The following is a 19,816-nucleotide window of genomic DNA, read 5'->3' as shown; positions in this document are numbered from 1 at the left end:
AGCAGCCAAATTCTTATGATCAGTCCAGACTTCAAAAGGGTGCTCTGCTCCCTGTAACCAGTGCCTCCAGATAGCAAGAGCTTGTTTGATGGCCCTGATTTCTTTGTCCCCTACAGTCCAATTCAATTTAGAACCAGAGAATTTTTTAGATAGGTAGGCACATGGGAATAGGTGGCCTTCCTAGCATCTTTGGAGTAGGGCTGCCCCGAGCGCTTTATTGGAAGCATCCACATGGACAACAAAGGCAGGGATGGATCAGCATGCTTTAAAATTGGTTCTGTAGTAAACACCTATTTCAAAGAGTCAAATACCTGCTGACAGGACTCAGACCACGGAAGCAACACCCCGGGGCGGGTGGCTGCAGGACCCTTTCCTTTAGTCCGCAATAGATGGGTAAGGGGGAGACCAGGTTTAGCAAAGTCTGGGATAAAGTCATGGTAAAAGTTAGCAAAACCTAAAAAGGATTGCAGTTGCTTCCTGGTAGTGGGGACCATCCATTTTCTGATGTCCTCCAAAGCTGGGTCCATCTCCAACCCAGCAGCTGACATTCTATAACCCAAAAAGTCCAACTTAGTCTGGTGAAAGGCACACTTGGACAACTTGACAAATAAGGAATTGTCCAATAGTCTTTGGAGTACTTTGCATACTAAACGTATGTGGAATTGTTCATCTTCTAAATAAATGAGCACATCATCTAAGTATACCACAACTCCTTTGAACATAAATCATGTAAAATATCATTAATTAAACTCATAAAAACACTGGGAGCTCCACTTAACCTGAAGGGCATCACTTGATATTCATATTGGCCATAACGGGTGTTAAAAGCAGTAAGATGTTCAAAACCTTCAGCAATCTGGACTCGGTAATAGGCTTCCCAAATATCCAGTTTAGTAAAAATATGTCCCTTTCCCAAACTGGCCAATAAGTCCTTGATCAATGGGAGGGGATATTTATTGGAATTTAATACGGCATTCAACCTCCTATAGTCAGTACAGAGGCGAAGAGAACCATCTTTCTTTTTGACGAACAGGACTGGAGTGGCAAAGCTGCTGGTAGTTTTCTGGATGAAGTCCCTAGCCAAATTTTTCTCCAAAAAATCACGTAAAGCAGTGTCCTCATTAGAACTCAGGGGGTACAATCTCCCCTTCAGTAGTTTTGCCCCAGGTATCAATTCAATTTTACAATCCGTGATACGATGCGGTGGCAGCGTATCACATTCTCGCTCCTCAAAAACTGTCTGCAGGTCCTGATAAGGACTTGGAATAGTGGGGCGATTTGTTTCTCGAAGACTTTTGGCTTGTCCAATAATTGGAGGCTCAGGGGGGACTTCATGAATGTGGCCTCCAGAAGGGGGGTTGGTAAAATGAATGATGCGATCAGCCCATAAAATGGATTATGTTCCTATAACCATGGCATGCCCAAAACCATGGGGTACTTGGAGGCATTGGCAACAATAAAACTGCAGCGTTCCCAATGTTGGGCACATTGGAGAAGTACTTTGGCAGTTTTAAAATGTGAGGGAAAACCAACCATGGGGCTGCCATCCATTTGAGTGAACTGGATGGGAGGCCGCAATGGAAACAATTCCGATCCAAGCCCCTCAACTACACTGGGGTGGATAAAGCAATAAGTGCAACCAGAGTCCACTAAAGCTTGCACCAACATCCTGGTATTTTGGGGCTGATTGGTAATAGTTAGTGACAGTACAGTGGGTTTACCGCCAGCACTCACCCCATCCTCATCAGCTGTTGCTTTCATCGCTGCCCGGGGCATTGGCAAGTAGTTCCCTCCCCCTTCCGAATCGGCAAAGGAGGGGTCGACTTCCATGGTGAGCTTGGGGTTCTTGGGCTTGGCTTTACTTGGTTTCATGCTGGGACTTTTGGCTGATGGTGGAGCAGCTGTCTGAGGAGCAGGTTTCTCTGGGCAGGTTGCTGCCAGATGCCTGTTGTCACCACAGTAGAGACATAGCCCCAACCTTCTTCTACGGGCATAAGTAGATTCCTAGCTGGAGGTGCGGTGGTTGTCTATGGGCACTAGAGGTCCCAACTGGAGCAGTCGAACAACGGGGCAGGGTTGGCTTAGTGTCGAAGGATTTCACCACGGTCATTCGAGCATCAGTATCTCCAGCTAACAGGATCCACTCCTCCAGGTTGGTTTGATTGCCTCCCATCATGGCCCATTTTAAGAGCTCTGGGTTTTATGCTTCAGTGAACACATAGACAATCCTAAATCCTGCTTGCAATGGCACGAAATTGGTCCAAGAATTCCACAAATTGCTTGTTGCCTTGGCACATCTTCATCAACTCACGTTTGGCCTGCTTGCCCATAAGCGGGTTTTCAAAACGGTTGCGGAGTGCTCTCAGGAACCGAGGCAAAGCGCGTAACTCTTCAGCTTGTCGGTTGAACAACTCCACATACCATTGGGCCACCAGACCTTCTAGGAGGGGTCCCACATCATGGACATGTTCCCTTTCACTCTGGTACTGACGTCCATAATCTTGCATATGAACATCCACTTTCACCAGAAAGAATGGTAATTGGTGGGGTGATCCATCAAAGTGCACCGACATCCATTTTCTTGCTGGGGCAGGAGTTGGCATAGGAAGGATCTGGATCTCTGGAACCACCACCTGCGGAACCCCTTGGGCTCCCGTTCCGTCAGCAGCTCCTGCACCTGCCTGTCTGGGACAAAGTAGCTCCTTGCCCACTTGCTGGGTTGTTGATGAGCTGGGTTAACTGCTGTTCTGCCATCAGGGCCCTGGTCTGCAGCTTCTCCATTTCCTTCTCCATTTCATTGAACTGCTGCTCATAATCCCATCGTTCCTCCTCTCAGGCATCAACTGCCATCATCACCTCCATTTGTCACGGCTTTGGATCCCTGCTCACGGGGGCTGTCCACTGTCGGGGCTGTCCACTGTTGGGCACGCCAACGTGCTTGCTGGGCCCGATCCTCGTTCAAGCGGGTCTGTTCTGGCCAGTAAGACTGCAGGTGTGCGTCCAACTCTTCAGGGCCCCACCGAGGTGGAGGGCAGCCGATCCCACCAGGGTCTGATGGGTACAACGATTTGTAATCCATGGGTTGTTTGTAATCCACAGGTTGGTCACTTGGGTAAGAGTACCAGTCCACTGGAACTTCCTTGTTAACAACCGTCCACTGCACAGATCTGTAGTCCTCCTGTTGGCGCCCGAAACCAGTTCCTTCTATGAAAAGGAGATGAATGGGCAGATGGCCCCACTCCGAATCCAAAGGCACTTTGGTGGGATGCAGACTGCTCTATCAGAGGAGCAGCTGAAGTGGTGTCAGGCTTCAAAGCTTCATTCTCCCCATCCAATATTTCAGAGATCCTTTGTTCCATAACCTTGCTAGGAACCAAGGGCATGGATCCCCCTATTAGACCTTGAATAAAAGCTAGTATCGTTGATAAAACATGCACAACTTCAGTAGGCGATGGGTGCATGAAGTGTAGCACTGTTACAGAACAGGCTTAATGTCAGGACTCCCCTGCACTGACAATGAACCAGGCAACCCTGAAAACTTCAAAGCTTTATTGCAAGTGACAGGAAAGAAACAGAAGCCTGAGAGCTCAAGCTCTCAGACCAGTGCTATTATGGATTGTACTTTTCATTCCCCCCACATGTGAAACCCTCAGCAGAACATTTCCTTAAAACACCTCCAGACCGTCAAGGTTACTTGATAAGCTAGTTGTGGAAAAAGACAGAGTAGCAAAAGCATTGCATAGCTGAAAGCCACAGTTCCCCAGGCAGCCAACCTGCCCCCACCCCCCCATAGCTGCCACCCTGACACTACCCAGTCTTGGAAGATTTAAGCTTTCCTCTCATGTCGTTTTCCTTCCAACAATAACCCTTTAGCTTCCAACTGCTGTTTATGCTATGCCGGGGAAGGGGGAACATAAAGCCTTCTATCTGTCTTTTTAGTACCTTGTCACCTTTCCTTTCCTCTGAGGTTTGGGTTGCCAAGTTCCAGGTGGGGTCTGGAGATCTCCCGTTATTACATTTCCTCTCCAGACAGAGATCAATTCCAGTGGCAGCACTGAACCCTGCTGAGGTCACTTCTCTCCCTAAATCCTGCCTTCCCCAGGCTCCACCCCTAAAATCTCCAGATGTTTCCCCACTCAGAGCTGTCCAAGGTACTCAAAATAATGTACATGGGTCCTCCCCTGTTTGTTCACACAACAATCCTGAGAGCTAGGTTAGGGCAAGCCAGTGTGGCTGCTCCAAGGTCTCCCAGAGGGCTGCATAGCGATTAGTGGATTTCTGAATCTGGGTTTCCTGGATCCTAACACGACACTAGGCTACTCGAGCCTGCCTGTATATTTCGCCCATGAGGCATGTTGAGGTCAGTAGGGGAGGAGATTAGGAAAATGGCATCAGAGAAATGATTAACCACTCCCTTCCAGCAATGTGTCACTGATCTTGTTTAGCCTGGAGGGGGGCTGGGGGCGGGGGGGTCAACAGTTTTATGGTCTTCCAGTAGCTCTCTGGCTACAATCAAATGGCTTGTGAAACCCCTAGAGAAGATCCAGGGATAGATCATGAAAATATCTGCTCTAGGGTTGTTGTTTTTTAAGTTGCTATTTGGCAGGATCTTTCCTTGTGCTGTTATCTGGGTAGCTTCATTTCTGGTGTTCTTCCTATATAAGTGCTGTTTCTACATAATATGCTGGAAAGGGGAACTAGCTTGGGATATTTTCCATTACTAAGAAGTAGCTTGTATTGATGAAAAGGTTGGCGTCCTTTGCTATATCTTGTACTCCTGGTGGAAATCTAAGGCTCAAAATATATCAAGATCCATTCCCCTTTCCACCCTGGCCCCTTTTGAGCACTACATGTATTTGTCAGTTCTGTCTTCCTATGTTACTGCATGACACTTGGCCGTCCCTATGAGTAGCCAACGTAAAATATAATTTGGAAGCTAAGCAACTTCAGGCTAGCTGGTTCGCCTTTTATGGGTTATCAAAATTCGACTTGTTGGTGCAGAAGCATTATTGTTTGAGCTGGCAGCTCCTGAAGCTGGTTGAGCCCTGAAGGTAAAAAAGACTCCCAAGTTGAGGCAACTTTTCTTGTTCTCCTGACAGACGAAACTACATTTGAAGCTGGAGTCAAAGTCCAGATCCACAGTCAGTCTGAACCGCCATTCGTCCAAGAGCTTGGTTTTGGAGTGGCACCTGGATTCCAGACATTTGTAGCCACACAAGAGCAAAGGGTAAGTTCAGCTTTCTCCACACAAACACACAAGGTTAGGTTCAGCCTGCTTTTCCTGTGGTAAAAAAGGAAGGAAGGGAATGTTTTTAGACCACTAAACGGAGCCCCTGTCCTATGGTCACTTTGCTGGGGGCCATAGAGTTTGCATGTAGAACGTGGCAAAAGTCATGTTGAACAGAAACTGCCATGAGGAAAAGAAAGTGAGATTGAGTGAAAAAGTTGGCTGCATGCAGCCCAGTGGGCTTTCTGCGTCGATGCCTTCTGGAGTTGGGAAGAGGAAGGGCTCCTGGTTGTGGGCTCCTTGTAGGGACTCTGGATTAACTGTAAATTAAGGTGAGGTGGTCTCTTCAACATGCACATTTTGGGAGATAAGCAGAGCTGATTCGTGAGGCACAATCTTCAGGGAGATTGTGAAGGAGTATATGTGTGTTAAGTGTGGTCAAATCACTTCTGACTTATGGTTTCCCCACAAGTCAATGTCCTCCAAAACGTATGATCATCCACAGCCTTGCTTGGGCCCTGCAAACTGGGGCCGTGGCTTCCTTTATAGAGTCAATCCATCTCATGTTGTATCTTCCTCTTTTCCCGCTGCCTTCCACTTTGCTAGCATTATTGTCTTTTCCATTGACTCTTGTCTTCTCATTATGTGTCCAAAGCACAACAGCTCCAGTTTAATTATTTTAGCTCTTAGGAACAGTTCAGGCTTGATTTGATCTAGATGTCACTTATTTGGGGGGAGGATGTTTGGTTTTTGGTGATCCACAGTATCCTTAAAATTCTTCTCCAACACCACATTTCAAAGGAATCTACTTTCTTCCTGTTACCTCCTGTCATAGAAAAGGTACTGCACATACATCTTTTCTGCCTCAGGTGTCCCAATGCCACTCTCCAGCCTGTGCATTAAAATCCTCATTCTGTGAAGCTGAAGTCAGTTTTATCTTGTCCTGTGACTTTGGATTTGCAGTTGTCAAATGGAGCAATGAAATGACAAAAGTCCAGATATGCAGATTGGAATGCAAGATCAAAAAACAAACTGAGCACCGCAGAACAAATTTTGCATGTTCAAACCTGACCTGCGGCACATTTCGAATTGCCTGTGAAAAACGGCACTTGCGGATTTTCAGCCTGGCCTAGCAAAAATGATCTGCTTGCAAAAACAGGTTCCTACAAATGAGTTGCTATGAATATTCCCAAGACCACGTGCAGCAGCCAGCTGGTAGTGCAAGTGTAACCCTTCAGGCCAAAGTATTTTTGTGTCTGCCTAATTGGATGTTATGGGGATCATGTGGCTGCTATCAACCCATACCTTCTTTCTGCCCATCTTTTTGGTAATGCCTCATACATGGACGTTTTGATATGATGTCAGCACCTCGAGTGCAATGCCCCCTCCTTCAAGCAGCAGATTATGAGTGGAAGCAGGGATAAGGGGACGCTGGGCACAGTAATGTCACAGAGGGTGCCCTAAATTGTTTGCCAGCACTGGGCATCCCTGTCCAATCTGGTGAGCACTTTCATTTGTTTATATGTATGTTTTATGCCCTGCAGTCTCTCCTCACAGGGAACTAGGAGTGGCTTACAACATTTAAAAATACAGTAATATGTTTGAGAGCCAGCATGATGTGGTAGTTAAGAGCAGCCGACTCTAATCTGAAGAACTGGGTTTGATTCCCCACTCTCCACATGAATGGTGGACTCTGATCTGGTAAACCAGGCTTGTTTTTTTCACTCTTCCCCCAGAAGCCTGCTCAGTGACTTTGGGCTAGTTACAGTTCTCTTTGAACTCTCTCAGGCCCACCTACCTCACAAGGGTAGATTCTGCTTGGGCCGAAAACAACGCCTCAGGGATGGGAACAACGCCATCCCTGCGGCACTGTTTGCACGGCTGCCACCTCTACAATGAGGCAGCACTGTGCTCCCCCCCACCCAGCAGGAAAACACTAATTTCAAAACTCGCTCAATTAGCGAGTCTTTTCAACAGGAGCGTTTTCCCGCCAGCGCCATGCAAATGGCACCAGCTTGGAGGTGCCGCTTTTAGGCGCCTCCATTTGTCCTTTGAACTTCCCTTCCCTGTGTAGCTCTGCTGGGAGGAAGGAACATGCCTCCTGCCCTCCAACCCCCGGGCATTGCCACGGCCATGGGACGGGATGTGTCCCTTCCTCCCTGCAGAGCTACACAAGGAAGGGAAGTTCAAATGACAAACGGAGACGCCTCCATGCGAAGGTGCCTCTGAGGGCCACGGCCGCTCCAGGGCTGCTCGCACAGAAGTGTGTGAATGGCCCCAGAGCTCCACCGGCATTACTTATACTGGTGTGCTGCTGGTTTACAGGCCCATGCGGAATCCACCAAACTGCCTGTTTTGGGGAGGGAAAGGGAAGGCAGTTTTAAGCCACTTTGAGACTCCTTAGCAAAGAGAAAAGTGAGGTCTAAAAACAAACTCTTCTTCCTGAAAATACAATACATTCAGATATTATGCAAATGAAAACAAGAAATAGAGCAATAAAACCAATTAAACCATCAACTGAACAACGAATGACTCATATCAATTAAAAACAACTAAAGCAACTCCCCAATTTGTATTGTTAGCCACAGGCCGCATGAAACCAAACAGCTGGACTTGTTCTGTGGAATGCTGAAGGATTCTTCATATCTGAGGATTATCCAGGGAGCAAATTGCAGAGGAAAGAGACAACCACTGAAAATGCCCTTGGTGTAATGGTTGACAAGTAGACAATTTGCAGGCCGGGCACCAGGATGACTGTGAAAGATTGCAGTCTTGTTTACAGCCCTTGAATTGTACCCCGGAGTCTGACACTTGGGGCCAAGCCACCTCAATCCCCCTAGCAGCTGGGCTGTCCCTACCTCTGTGCACCCCAAGAGGAGCTACACGCAGCATCCTCTGAATCTCAGAGCCAGTGACTGTGGCATTGATGCTAATTTAATCTGCAAACATTTGGACATGTGCAGGTCTCCACTGATTATTTTCTCCATCTATCCACATTCCCAAAACACACTTTTGAAACCTGCACCCATTAACTGTTCATCGACTTTCCAGTTTTGACATTAAAAGTTTGGAAATGAGCTGGGAGGGCACCGAAGATCATCCCACTTCCAATTAGGACCAATTATGTTAGAATGCTCAGCTAGCTGGCTGCGTGCTGCTGTCTCTTTGGGGTTCAAGGGAACCTTCAGGAAACGTTCATAAAAATTGCATATCTGAAAGACAGGGTGGCTGCATAGCTGTTGGAGGAGAAGACCCGTGTGGCTGGGATCCGCTTTGAAATGAGAAAGTGAAGAGACAAGCTGCAGAACAAAGGGGGTATTTAAGGAGAGAATGGGCAGGGTGGAAGAAAAGAATGGGAGTAGGACAAAGGTCTGGGTGGGTGGATTGTGTGCCGTCAAGTCACAGCTGATTTATTCTGTAGGGTTTTCAAGGCAAGAGACATTCAGGGGTGGTTTGCCACTGCCTCCCTCCACATGGGCTGAGAGAGTTCTGAGAGAACTGTGACCGGCCAAAGGTCACCCGGCACGATTCATGCGGAGGAGCGGGGAATTGACAGGACAGGATTTCCTTCCACTGCAATTTTCGATGTGTCCCATTCTTGTAATACCCCATTAGGCAATGAATTAACTCAAAGCAAACATTATTTTTTTTACTCACAGCCCCATCCAGATGGGGAGGGGCTGAATGGCTAGTGGAGTTGGTGCAGGCCCATGCTGACACCTGTGCTCTCCCAGCTGGCGTAAGTGGCAAACAGGGAGGCAGACAGGCATCACAAAGCTCCACAGCACCCAACCCGCTTCTGGTCGCCGCTTCCAGAGTTGCCTCGGCCTAACGTGGAGGCTGACACAACTGTGGGCATTCCAGAGGTGTTCCCAACAGGCAGCAGGAAAGACAGTGGCATAACTGTTTTTTCCCCGATGTCTTTCAGGCAGCCGGGGAGGTTTTTTTGTTGTTTCAGCCTCCCTGCATCACTGGAAAGCCCTCTGGAGGCAGTGAATTGCGCTGCCATAGCTTTATTGATAGCTCTTCATTCTTACTGAATTTCAGAGCAGATTGCAAAAGTTTTAGAACAACACAATAAAAACTATGAGACATAAAGCAAATAATGCAATAAGGCCAGACAGCAAAAATTAGAAAACAGTGCAATTTTTAAAAAACCATGTAGGACATGGCGTAACATAATGCCAAGGCCAGATCACAAAAATGAGAAAACAGTGCAGTAAAAATGAGATTACATACAATCAGCTGTACAATAATACAAGTTCTGTTTACCCTGCGTCAACTGGAACAAATATTCTACACCAAGTGCAAAGCTGGTGGCCAAGTTTTTTGTAATAGTGTACAAATTTTGGAGCACCAAACAGAGTTGATTCAAGGTAACTATGATTGCTGGGAAAATTCTTTGTGAATCTTAAGATTTTAATCAATTTTATTGATTCACTTAATTTTATAATGACTTAGGTATGATGATTTGCGTTTTATTCTTTTTAGGCCAGTTGTCACTGCTATTTGTTATTATGGATCACTGAACATAAATAGAGTATCTGTCTATCAACGCAGTAATAGTACCACATTCCTTCCAGCGTATTTGCTAGCATTCTGAGTGTGTCATTTCCCCATGGGATGCTGTTACGGGCTTCTTGAACCAGAAGAATACAGTAGCCAGGCCACGGCTGACTGTTTTCTGCTGTGTCCAGTGCAGTTTGTCCTCATTACTTTATAATAAGGTGGCAGGGGTGGTGGAGAACAGCACGTTTCTTCACTAGAGTTGCAAAATCACATGCAGTGAACTCTTGTCTCACTCAGCCAGATGTTTTTGTCCACCACCTGCAAGAACAAGCAAAACAGCTCCTGTCACTTCCAGTACAAAAGCACTAGCAAAACCCAGCAGAATTTGCAAGGAACCACACCAGGTGCACACCAGCTGGAGGGACAGAAGTGGCTCGAAATCATATTATCTGGGATCGATACACTGTGAATTGTCTGTGCCGTACCACTGTGGAAGGGATTGCTGGGGGTTGGAAAACCTTCCTTTCCCACAGCCCCGTTTTCAGTAGCAGAAGCAGGCCTGCTGCAGGAAGACGAAGAGCCTCCCTGGAACAGCCGTTACTGCCAGCTCAGCCATAAAAATTTAAGAGGCTCCAATTAAGCAACAGGTTAGAGATGCTGTTTGGGCGATATTGGGTGGGATGGCTGAAAAGTACCCCTGGGAGTCATCCTGCCAAATGTTTCTGCAATATCCAGACCATAAAAAAAAAACAAAAAAACAAGAAGAAGGATATCAGGTGCTTGCTTTCTAGAGGGAATGGATAATTGAGTTGTCCCCTCTGCCCTAGGTGGCATTACCAATTTACACATTTCCATAAAGTACACAGCGTGCTTATGGGATCCCCACCTGGCGTAACAGTCAGTTATCAGTTCCGCAGTTCCAGCATACATGGTGTCCCCTGTGGATCACGACTGTAACAACTGTGGAAATTGGACATCAGTGTTCCTCTGTCCCTTCACTATTTTCCCAGCCTGAAACAGTCTCAAGAGTGGTATTTGTCCTGTAAGGGACATGGCTACTCATTGCATGCATGGGGCCGGAGGAACTCATGCCTAATTGTTACAAGGACACAACATGGAGACCCTGGACCCAAACTGCGTACACCAGGAGTGTCAAACATGAGGCCTGGGGGCTGGACACGGCCCCTTGAGTAGCTCAGCAGGCCTGCAAGCCAGCTAAGCCAAGAAAAACCCCTTTGCTCCCAAGATCCAGAGTGATGGGAGGTTCCCTTAGCTGGCTCATGGGCCGGATAAGCCTTCTCAAGTCAGCCCCCCGACCCTGCAGCCACTCCCAACCATCCAAGCACCTTTCCCCAGTGCCATTCTGGGACAAGCTGAGGTGGCCACATTATATCCAGCCCTTGTAACAAAAGAATTTGATGCCCCCAACACGTGTAAATGTGTGTGAACTGGCCCCTTTAAGGAGGATGACTTCTAGGAGAAGTTGGGAGAAGTTTGGCAGGGAGGCAAAGGCTATCCCACATTGCTCATCAAGGGTCAGAAGGCCCAGGGAAGATGCAAAGAGCAAAAATGAAAAAGAATAGAACTGAGGTGAAGAGAAGGGGGGGAGGGGTTAAATGGGATATGGCACTTCCTTCGGTGCCAAGCTTCTTCCCAGCACTGTCTTCATTCACTCTTTGTTGGGACCAATTGATCAGTGAATAGAACGGAGGGTCAAAGTTTCCCTGGGAAGGGTGAAGTGAAATTCTGGGTTCGAATGCTCCCCTAGAAATCCATCCTTGCACTTGAAAGAAAAACAGCATGTTGATGGAAAACTAAACAAACCTACCTGACATTCTACAAATTTACACATGCAGGGAGGTATTTTGGGGTGAAAACATTCAGATATATTTAGGTCATTATCTGTAAGGAACTTCAGAAGGACTTGAAACAAAGCAACTTAAATCAGTTCATTTATTCCATAAACTTCAACGGTCTCAATACACGCAATGCGAGAACTGACCCCCCTCGGCTAGAGCTGTCGTTTTTACAGACGAAGTCACTGCCCCTCCCCCTTACACAGACCCAAGCAAAGGTTCACACAGGAAAGCAAAAGTAAGCTTCAAACATATATGATAAGCATAGCAAGGGTCAGTTCTTGTAGGCAGTAAGCTTCCAGTACGATGAATCTGCCAAGGTCGAGACGGGCTGGGTGAGCGCACTAGCTCCCCACCCCTACATTCCGCCTCCCCTAAGAAACCCCCTCCCCCAGGCTTGCGAGGGAAGGCTTTATGAAAAGCAGCAATCAAAGGGGGGGCATCAATATTCTCCACATAAATCCATTGATTATGACCAGAGGGGTATCCCACCCAGGAGACCAGATATTGGAGTCGCATTGCGAACATAAGCGAGAGTCCAGAATAGCCAGTCGATTTACGTAATGCTTGTGGCCATCAACGCATCACCCGGTGACGGGGAACCTCCGTTGGGTCGAATTACCAGGCATCTGAAGCGAGGAGCCTGCTTTGAGTAGACTAGGAGTGAAAGACAGGGTGGAATGTTACTTTCTATCGAGTTAGGCAGTTCCAAACGCGCGGTCACCCCGTTAATGACTTGGGAGATTCTGAATGGGCCTATGAATTTCTTGCCTAGCTTGGAATATTTGTGCACATCTCTCAAGTATCTGGTAGACCAAGATAAGCTCCAGGCTCACTCTGTAAGGGGAAATCAACCCCTATGTTTGTCTGCTTGGATTTTTGAGCCTCTTTGGCGCTCTGAGAAAGGGAAGTGGAAACAGAATTTCCAACCCTCCGCTTAGGGACTTTAATCCAGTCTCCAAATTCAGGGGGCTGCAACGCAGAAGTCGGGGAGTTCAAGGTAAAGGGGGGAACGAGCGACCAGACGCACTTCTATTTCAAAAGGCGTTTTATTGGTGCTACTGTGCACCGCGCATTATTGTAAAGCATATTCAGCGAAGGGGAGCAGCTGGAAGCCCAGTTGTTTTGATGGTAATTGGTGTAACAAGCGTAGATATTGTTCCAATGTTCTGTTGGGTCCATTCGGTCCTGGTCAAATCACTTTGAGATGTGGTAGGGTACGGCGACAGCCGCGGTGGTTCCCAGAATGTCCAAAAAAACGCCTTCCAAAATTTAGAGATGAATTGGGGACCCCTATCAGAAATTACTCTCTCCGGAGCTGAGTGCAAAGCGCATACACATACGTTGAATAAACAACTTGGCTGAAAGCTTAGGCGCTCGACGGGATGGTGGGGCGAAGGGAACGAAGTGAGCTTGCTTGGAAAGATGAGGTCCACCACTACCCAGAGAGAGGCCGTGTTCCCATGACTCTCTCAGGTAGATCTGTTATAAAGTCCATTATGGATATGATCTGCCAAGGTCTGGCAGCTGGAGGGATGGGATGCAACAGTCCATGAGGGATTCCCGGGGATTCCCTTGAAAGCTTCCGCTATCACGTGGGACACCCCTTAATGTAAGACTCAATATCCTTGCGCATGGAAGCCACACCTCAAAATTGCCGCCTGAGTAAGTGTAGGGTTTTCAAAAATCCAAAATGCCCCGCTTTGGCGAAAGGCATCATGCCCTGCCACAGCAGAACTCTGCTTGTGTAGGGAAGGCGGCACGCATACCAACAGTTACTCCGCCTTCCAAACTCCGCCTTGCAACTGTATAAGAGAGGGTCCGACTCCTCTTCCGGGATGTCCTGTTGTCCCGCCTCCTCTAGCCCCAGACGGAGAAACAGCGCATTACACCATCGTCCTGGAATGCCCACTGGGGGGAGGCAGGGAGGCAGCCGTTTGAGATCGAAAGTGACCGCCAGCCCCAACTGGAGGAGTGAAAGGATAGTTCGAGGGGTGTCACGCAAGGAGGTGTCCACCCCTTCGGCTGGCTGGGACAAAGCATCGACCAACTTGTTGCTGTTGCTCTGGGAAAAAATGGACTGTAAACGCTAAACTCTAGAGAAGAAATGCGGCCCACCGCGAAGCTGTTTTAGCTGACATTTTGAGTGGGGGGTAGACAAGGCAACTAGGTTCTTATGGTCAGACCATACTTCCTGGAAACGGGGTGGCAGCCCCCTTCAGCCGAATGATGCGTGCCGCCAAGTAGAAAGAGCTTCTTTTATGGCGGCCGTCTCCTTGTCCCCTACCGTCCAGATTCAGTTCAGTAGGCCAGAAAGTTTCTTTGACAAAGCAATGCACACGTGGACAAGTTTATTACTCTTTATTTCTCTGCAAGAGGGCAGCCCCCAAAGCTTTTATCATCCGCTAATTCGACATTACGTACTCATGAAAGGCAAGTTCGGGATCCAGGTGTTTTAAAGATGGGCTCAGTAGTGAAAGCAACCTTTAAGGAGGGCCTGAAAGGAAGCTCTTGACAATCCCTCAGTCCAGGGAAGGGGAGCTGGGTTTGGATGCCCACGAGGACCTTTTCCTGTAGTGCGTAGCAGATCTCGTTAATGGCTTGGGGCCAGCTGGGCAAAGCTGGGGAATAAAGTCTCCGATAGAAATTGGCAAACCCAGGAAAGATTGGAGTTCATTACGAGTGGTAGGGACGGGCCAGTCAGCGAACGCTGCTACCTTGGCAGGATCCATCTCTAGCCCTTCAGGCCGATATCCGATAACCCAAATAGTCCAGGGATGTCTGCGTGGAACACACATTTTGATACAACTTGACAAACAGAGAGTTGTCCAGTAGATCGTTGCCCAACGCCACAGCCCTGACCAATCTTTTCATATTATTAACTCTCTTCCACTGTTTGGCGCAGTATATATCAAGAACATCATCCAACATATACCACTACTACTCCTTGAATAAAAAAAGTCTTGCAAGACATCATTGGATCAGAGACATGAAAAAAGCCCCTGGGGCTCCGGCTAATCCGAATGGCATTACACACAATATTCATATTGTCCAAATTTAGTATTAAACGCTGTTAAATGTTCGTAACCTTCTAGCAATCCTTACTCGCCGTAGTAAGCCTCACGTGAAGTCCAATTTGGTGAAAATGCGTCCCATTACTCCAGAAGCCGATCAAGCAAAATCCTTAATTAAAGGCAAGGGTACTTGTTGGAAAGTGAGACGGCAGTTTAAACCCCAATGAGTCGGTGCAAAGGCGCAGGGAACCATCTTTCTTTTACAAACAAGACGGGGGCAGCGTGGGTGCTTTTGGTTGCCCGCACGAATGAAACCCCTAGCAAGATTTTTATCAAGGAAAGCACGGAGCTCCTTTTGTTCCGGCCGGGGCTCATCCGTTATATTCTCCTTTCGAGCAGCGTTGTGCCCCCGGAAATCCAAAGGAAGGGATCTTGCAACTCCGATGTCTCTATGGGGAAGCTGATCGCATTCCTGTTCTTCAAAACCATAGCCAGGATCCCAGTATTGCTTCGGGATCCCAAGCCAGTTCAGGGCTCCGGAGCAAGTTCAAGGAGCGAAGCGTTTAATGTTGTGAAGTTGGAGATTCTAGGGTTTCTGTCAGGTGGTTCCCCTCATGCATATATGACCCTCACAAAGTAAGGCGGTCCGTGGAATCGAACAACGCGTTGCTCCCCAGAAAATGGTGGGTTCATGGGACAAGAGCCAAGGCGCATACCCAAAACGATGGGGTGTTTGGCGACTGGAGCCAATATGAAGCTGCACCTCTCCCAGTGTTCGGCACAACGTAAAAGCACTGGTTGGGTCTTGAAGTGAGCCGGACTCCACTCAGTCCCCAAGGGGCTGGCCATCCATCTGAGTAAAAAAGGGATGGAAGCTTGGCTAGCGCTATCCGTTCGAAAGTCCTAACTGTTCGGGCTACCCTGAGGAGTCTCATTAGAGCAGTTAAGGGAGCAGCCTGGAAGTCCACCAAAGCCCGGGCCAAAATATGGGTGTGCTTCGCGATGGAAATTGGTTAAAGTGGTCATAATAATGAGTTATAGCGGGGCCCCTTCACTCACCCAGCGTCAGGCGCTACCCGTCTCTCTTGTCAGCTGGGTCTGATGAAAGGCTTACTCCTCCAAAATCGATCTCTTCGCTGTCATCTTGGGCGTCATCAGCCAGGCTGCGGGCAGCTCCTTGAGGCTCCTTCGGACCCGGTTTACGGGTTCCGGTCCTGGCTGAGGATCTCCGTGGCTGTAGCGCGGGACGGAGTGCCTTGGGTTTTTTCGGACAGTTGGCTGCCAGGTGGCCTGGGCCCCCACAATACAAGCATAAGCCAAGACGACGGCGACGATCGGATGTGGACTCTGTAGAGGGGGGTCCTGTTGTGGTCTTTTTAGGCAGAGCGGCGGCGGCGGGTCTTCCCGTTGGCTTGGTTGGAGGGGCTTTTCCCGTCTTGGATCGATTAAGACGGGATGCAATGAAGTTACCTGTTGTAATCCATTCAGCGATGGTTTGGGGCTGGCGCACCATGTCTGCCCAGGTTCTCGCATAATGTAAGGAACTTCAGAAGGACTTGAAACAAAGCAACTTAAATCAGTTCATTTATTCCATAAACTTCAATGGTCTCAATACACGCAATGCGAGAACTGACCCCCCTCGGCTAGAGCTGTCGTTTTTACAGACGAAGTCACTGCCCCTCCCCCTTACACAGACCCAAGCAAAGGTTCACACAGGAAAGCAAAAGTAAGCTTCAAACATATATGATAAGCATAGCAAGGTCAGTTCTCCGGGCAGTAAGCCCAGTACGAGGAATCTGCCAAGGTCAAGACGGCTGGGTGAGCGCACTAGCCCCCACCCTTACATTATCCCAGCCTTCCTTCAAGAAGCTTGGGGGGGCACATGTGGTTCCCCTGTGCCCATTTTATCCTCACAACAATCTAGTGAGGTAAGGTGAGGCTGACAGAATGTGACGGTCCTCAGGGCACCCAACAAGCTTCACGGTTGAGTGTGGGTTTGCACCCAGGTCTCCAAATTTTAGTCCAGTGCTCTCAACCGAAGCACCAAACTTGAGTGATCCGTGCCTGCCTGCTGCGGTTCCATCCAGAACAATTTCACTCCTCGATTCTGGAGACTATGTAAAACAGCTTCTCTCTGGGACTTTGCAGTCATGCCAGTTTTATGAGCGTGCTACATTAAATTCCCCAAAGAGATGAAAGTGTGAAGGGAGGAAATTCAAATGCGCCATATGTGCTGTCTCCCTTGTGAGACTGTGAAGGTGGGGGGGGGGGGGCAAAATGCAGGACTCTGTTCCCAATTGCTGCAGCGTAGGATGGCCTGATTGGCAAGCGGGGGGGGGGGGGGGGGGCCAAGGTTTGCAGAAGGGGAAGCATTTAAACATCTTGCAAGCAGAGAAGCAGCTCTGTTTTCAGGTGGTCCCATTTGGTGTCTCCTTAATGAACATTGGATTCCTGGCTCGTATTTTCATCTTGAACAAAATGGCATCATTCTGACTTGGCAGGGGTAAGGGAGGAGAACAGGCAAATAGCTCCCATCTGTGGTCCAAGCACAGGCAAGCGTAGGAGCGATCGCTTCCTTCCCAGGCATTGATAGACGCAAAGTTTGCACACATCTCACAGTGATTGGCAAGTCTGTTTTAACAGGGGACATCTTTCAAATTGGACTGATGAGCCATCAGGTACGTCTGTGCCTGCTGTGCCATTCTCACACAAGCCGAGACACAGAGAAGGACTTCTTGTGGGAACAGCTGCATTGGAGAGAGCCCTCCACTTTAAGCACCTCACCTGCTCTTTGCCATTTACCTGTGTCTGTTCTTCCACATGTTAGTCTATTAATTTATTATTTATTTACTTCATTTACTTCATTTTTAAAAGAAGAAGAAGAGTTGGATTTATATACCCCCTTTCTCTCCTGTAAGGAGACACAAAGCGGCTTACAAACTTCTTTCCCTCCCCCCCTCACAACAAACACCCTGTGAGGTAGGTGGGGCTGAGAGAGCTCCGAAAAACTGCGGGAGAGATAGGCACAGGGATACAACCTCCCATCCTTCCTCTTCTGCAGCAGGGCAGCGCCCATAGCCTTGTCCGAAGCATCAACATGCACAGTAAAGGGCTTGGAGGCGTAGGATAGGTTCTGACGTGAAGGCACGCTTAAGCGCCTGGAAGGCCGCTCCACACTCTGGGGACCACAGCAGTGGAGCTGAAAGTTTGGTTGCCACCAGCCCCTTCTCCTTCGTGAGCAGCAAATCAGTGAGGGGAAGTTAGGAATAAAGTCCCAATGGAAATTGGCAAAGCCCAGGAACGACTGCAACTGATGCCTGGTTCGGGGCTCCTGCCACTGCAACACATTCTGCTCCTTACCCGGGTCCATCTCTAGCCCCTGGCTGGAGATCCGGTAACCCAGAAAGTCCAGCCGCTCCTTATGAAAGTCACATTTGGAAAGTTTTACGAACAAGTCATTGTCGAGGAGCCGCTGTAGCACAGCCCGCACAATCTTAATGTGCTCCTCCACAGTCTGGGAGTAAATGAGTACATCATCCAAATACACCACCACCCCCTTGAACAGAAAATCCTGGAGAACGTCATTTATCAAACACATGAAAGTCCCGGGAGCCCCAGATAACCCACATGGGAGGACGCAGTAGGCAAACTGGCCCAGCCTCGTGTTAAAAGCTGTCAGGTGCTCATATCCCTTGGTGATCCGCACCCGATAGTCGGCTTCCCGCAAATTCAACTTAGTGAAAATTTTGCCCTTCCCCAGACAGCTCAGCAAGTCTTTGATCAGGGGCAACGGATATTTGTTACACGCGGAGACTGCGTTCAGTCCCCGATAGTCAGTACACAGTCTAAGGGAGCCGTCCTTCTTCTGCCCAAACAGTACGGGAGCAGCAAAATCACTGGTCACCCGTTTTATGAAACCCCATTTCAAGTTTTTGTCCAAAAACTCCTGAAGCGCCTGGGCTTCCGATGGACTCATGGGGTAGAGATGGCTTTTTGGGAGCTTAGCACCAGGCAGTAGTTCGATCTTACAATCAAACTTATGGTGGAGCAGTAGTTTGTCACACTCTGTTTACTTGAACACCCTCTGGAGGTGGTCGAGGGATGGCCGAGACATTCAGCGCACTCCCAGCCACCTCATGGGAGTCCCCCGCCCACAGTGGCAGAAGACCGGACAGATGGTCACCGCAAGGGGGGTCAACAAATCAGATAGAGTTGGAGGACCAGGAGATATCGGGGTCGTGGTCCCATAGCCAAGGCACTCCTAGACCAGGGAATATTTGGCCACCTCCGATGCATGGCCGGTGCGCCCCCCAATGTACCACCGTCCATCTGCTTGAACAGGATAGGGCAGCATAGTGGAACCCACTGTAGCCCCAACTGGGCCACTAGGGATGGCTGCATTAGGCAGTGGATGCACCCCGAGTCAACAAGTGCCTGCATCTGCACACTAGTCCCACAAGTCTGATTTGACACAGTCATGGAAAGAAGGAACGGGCTGTTGGTTCCACTCACCCTCAGTTCTGTGCCCTTAGAAGGGACCTGGCATCGGGCGCACTTCAGGCCAGGTTGCTGTCATTTCCCTCCGACTCCTGGCTGGACTCGGGGCCACCCGCCTCCTGGGAGGCCAAACTCGCCTCGCGCGGCTCCACTTGTAGTCCCGAACCCTTCTTGAACAGGGACTTTTTCTCTGGACCCTTAGCCATCCTGGCCTTCGCTGTGCCATTGGCAGGGACTACCGGAGGGTTGGGCTTCTTGCTAGGACACATGGCTGCTTTGTGCCCTTCTCCGCCGCAACTCAGGCAAAGTCCCAGTTGTTGCTGCCTCCTTGCCACCGTGAGCCGGAGAAGTGCCCCCCGGTGGGGGATGAGGAGAAGCGGGCGGGGGGTTGCCCCACTGTTTCAGTAGCTGCACTCTGGGCAGGCAGACCTCTGCCTCGCCTGCCCGCGTGTACCACCTGCCAGGGAGGTCGGCTCCGCAGTCACCATGGCCCACTGTGCCACCTCTGGGTGAAGCCCCTCTTGGAAGAAGTGGATCTTCACCTGCTCCGGCCAATCCTGGACCACCCCGGCTAGCTGGTGGAACTCCGAGACGTACTCACTCATGGACCGGGACCCTTGCCTGATCTGCCACAATCTGGCACGGGCCTTCTCCTCCTCTAACAGATCCTTGAACTGCCACCGCAGTGCCAACATGAAGCGGGAGAAGGAATG

The 19,816-nt window shown here is 49.1% G+C and overlaps 1 protein-coding gene across 1 annotated transcript in view; it reads left to right on the top strand.

Moving 5' to 3' along the window:
• Positions 1-19,816, top strand: part of ASIC2 (acid sensing ion channel subunit 2) — a 571,394-nt gene that overhangs the window by 528,672 nt on the left and 22,906 nt on the right. The window contains exon 3 of the mRNA XM_048516919.1: positions 5,100-5,227. Within this exon, the coding sequence (XP_048372876.1) occupies positions 5,100-5,227 (128 nt within the window). The remainder of the gene's footprint in view (positions 1-5,099; positions 5,228-19,816) is intronic.

The sequence above is a fragment of the Sphaerodactylus townsendi genome, linkage group LG15, assembly GCF_021028975.2.
Source record: "Sphaerodactylus townsendi isolate TG3544 linkage group LG15, MPM_Stown_v2.3, whole genome shotgun sequence".
NCBI classification, from domain to species: Eukaryota; Metazoa; Chordata; class Lepidosauria; order Squamata; family Sphaerodactylidae; genus Sphaerodactylus; species Sphaerodactylus townsendi.
Note: the sequence above shows the minus strand (reverse complement) of the source record. Positions and strands in the feature narration are given on the sequence as shown.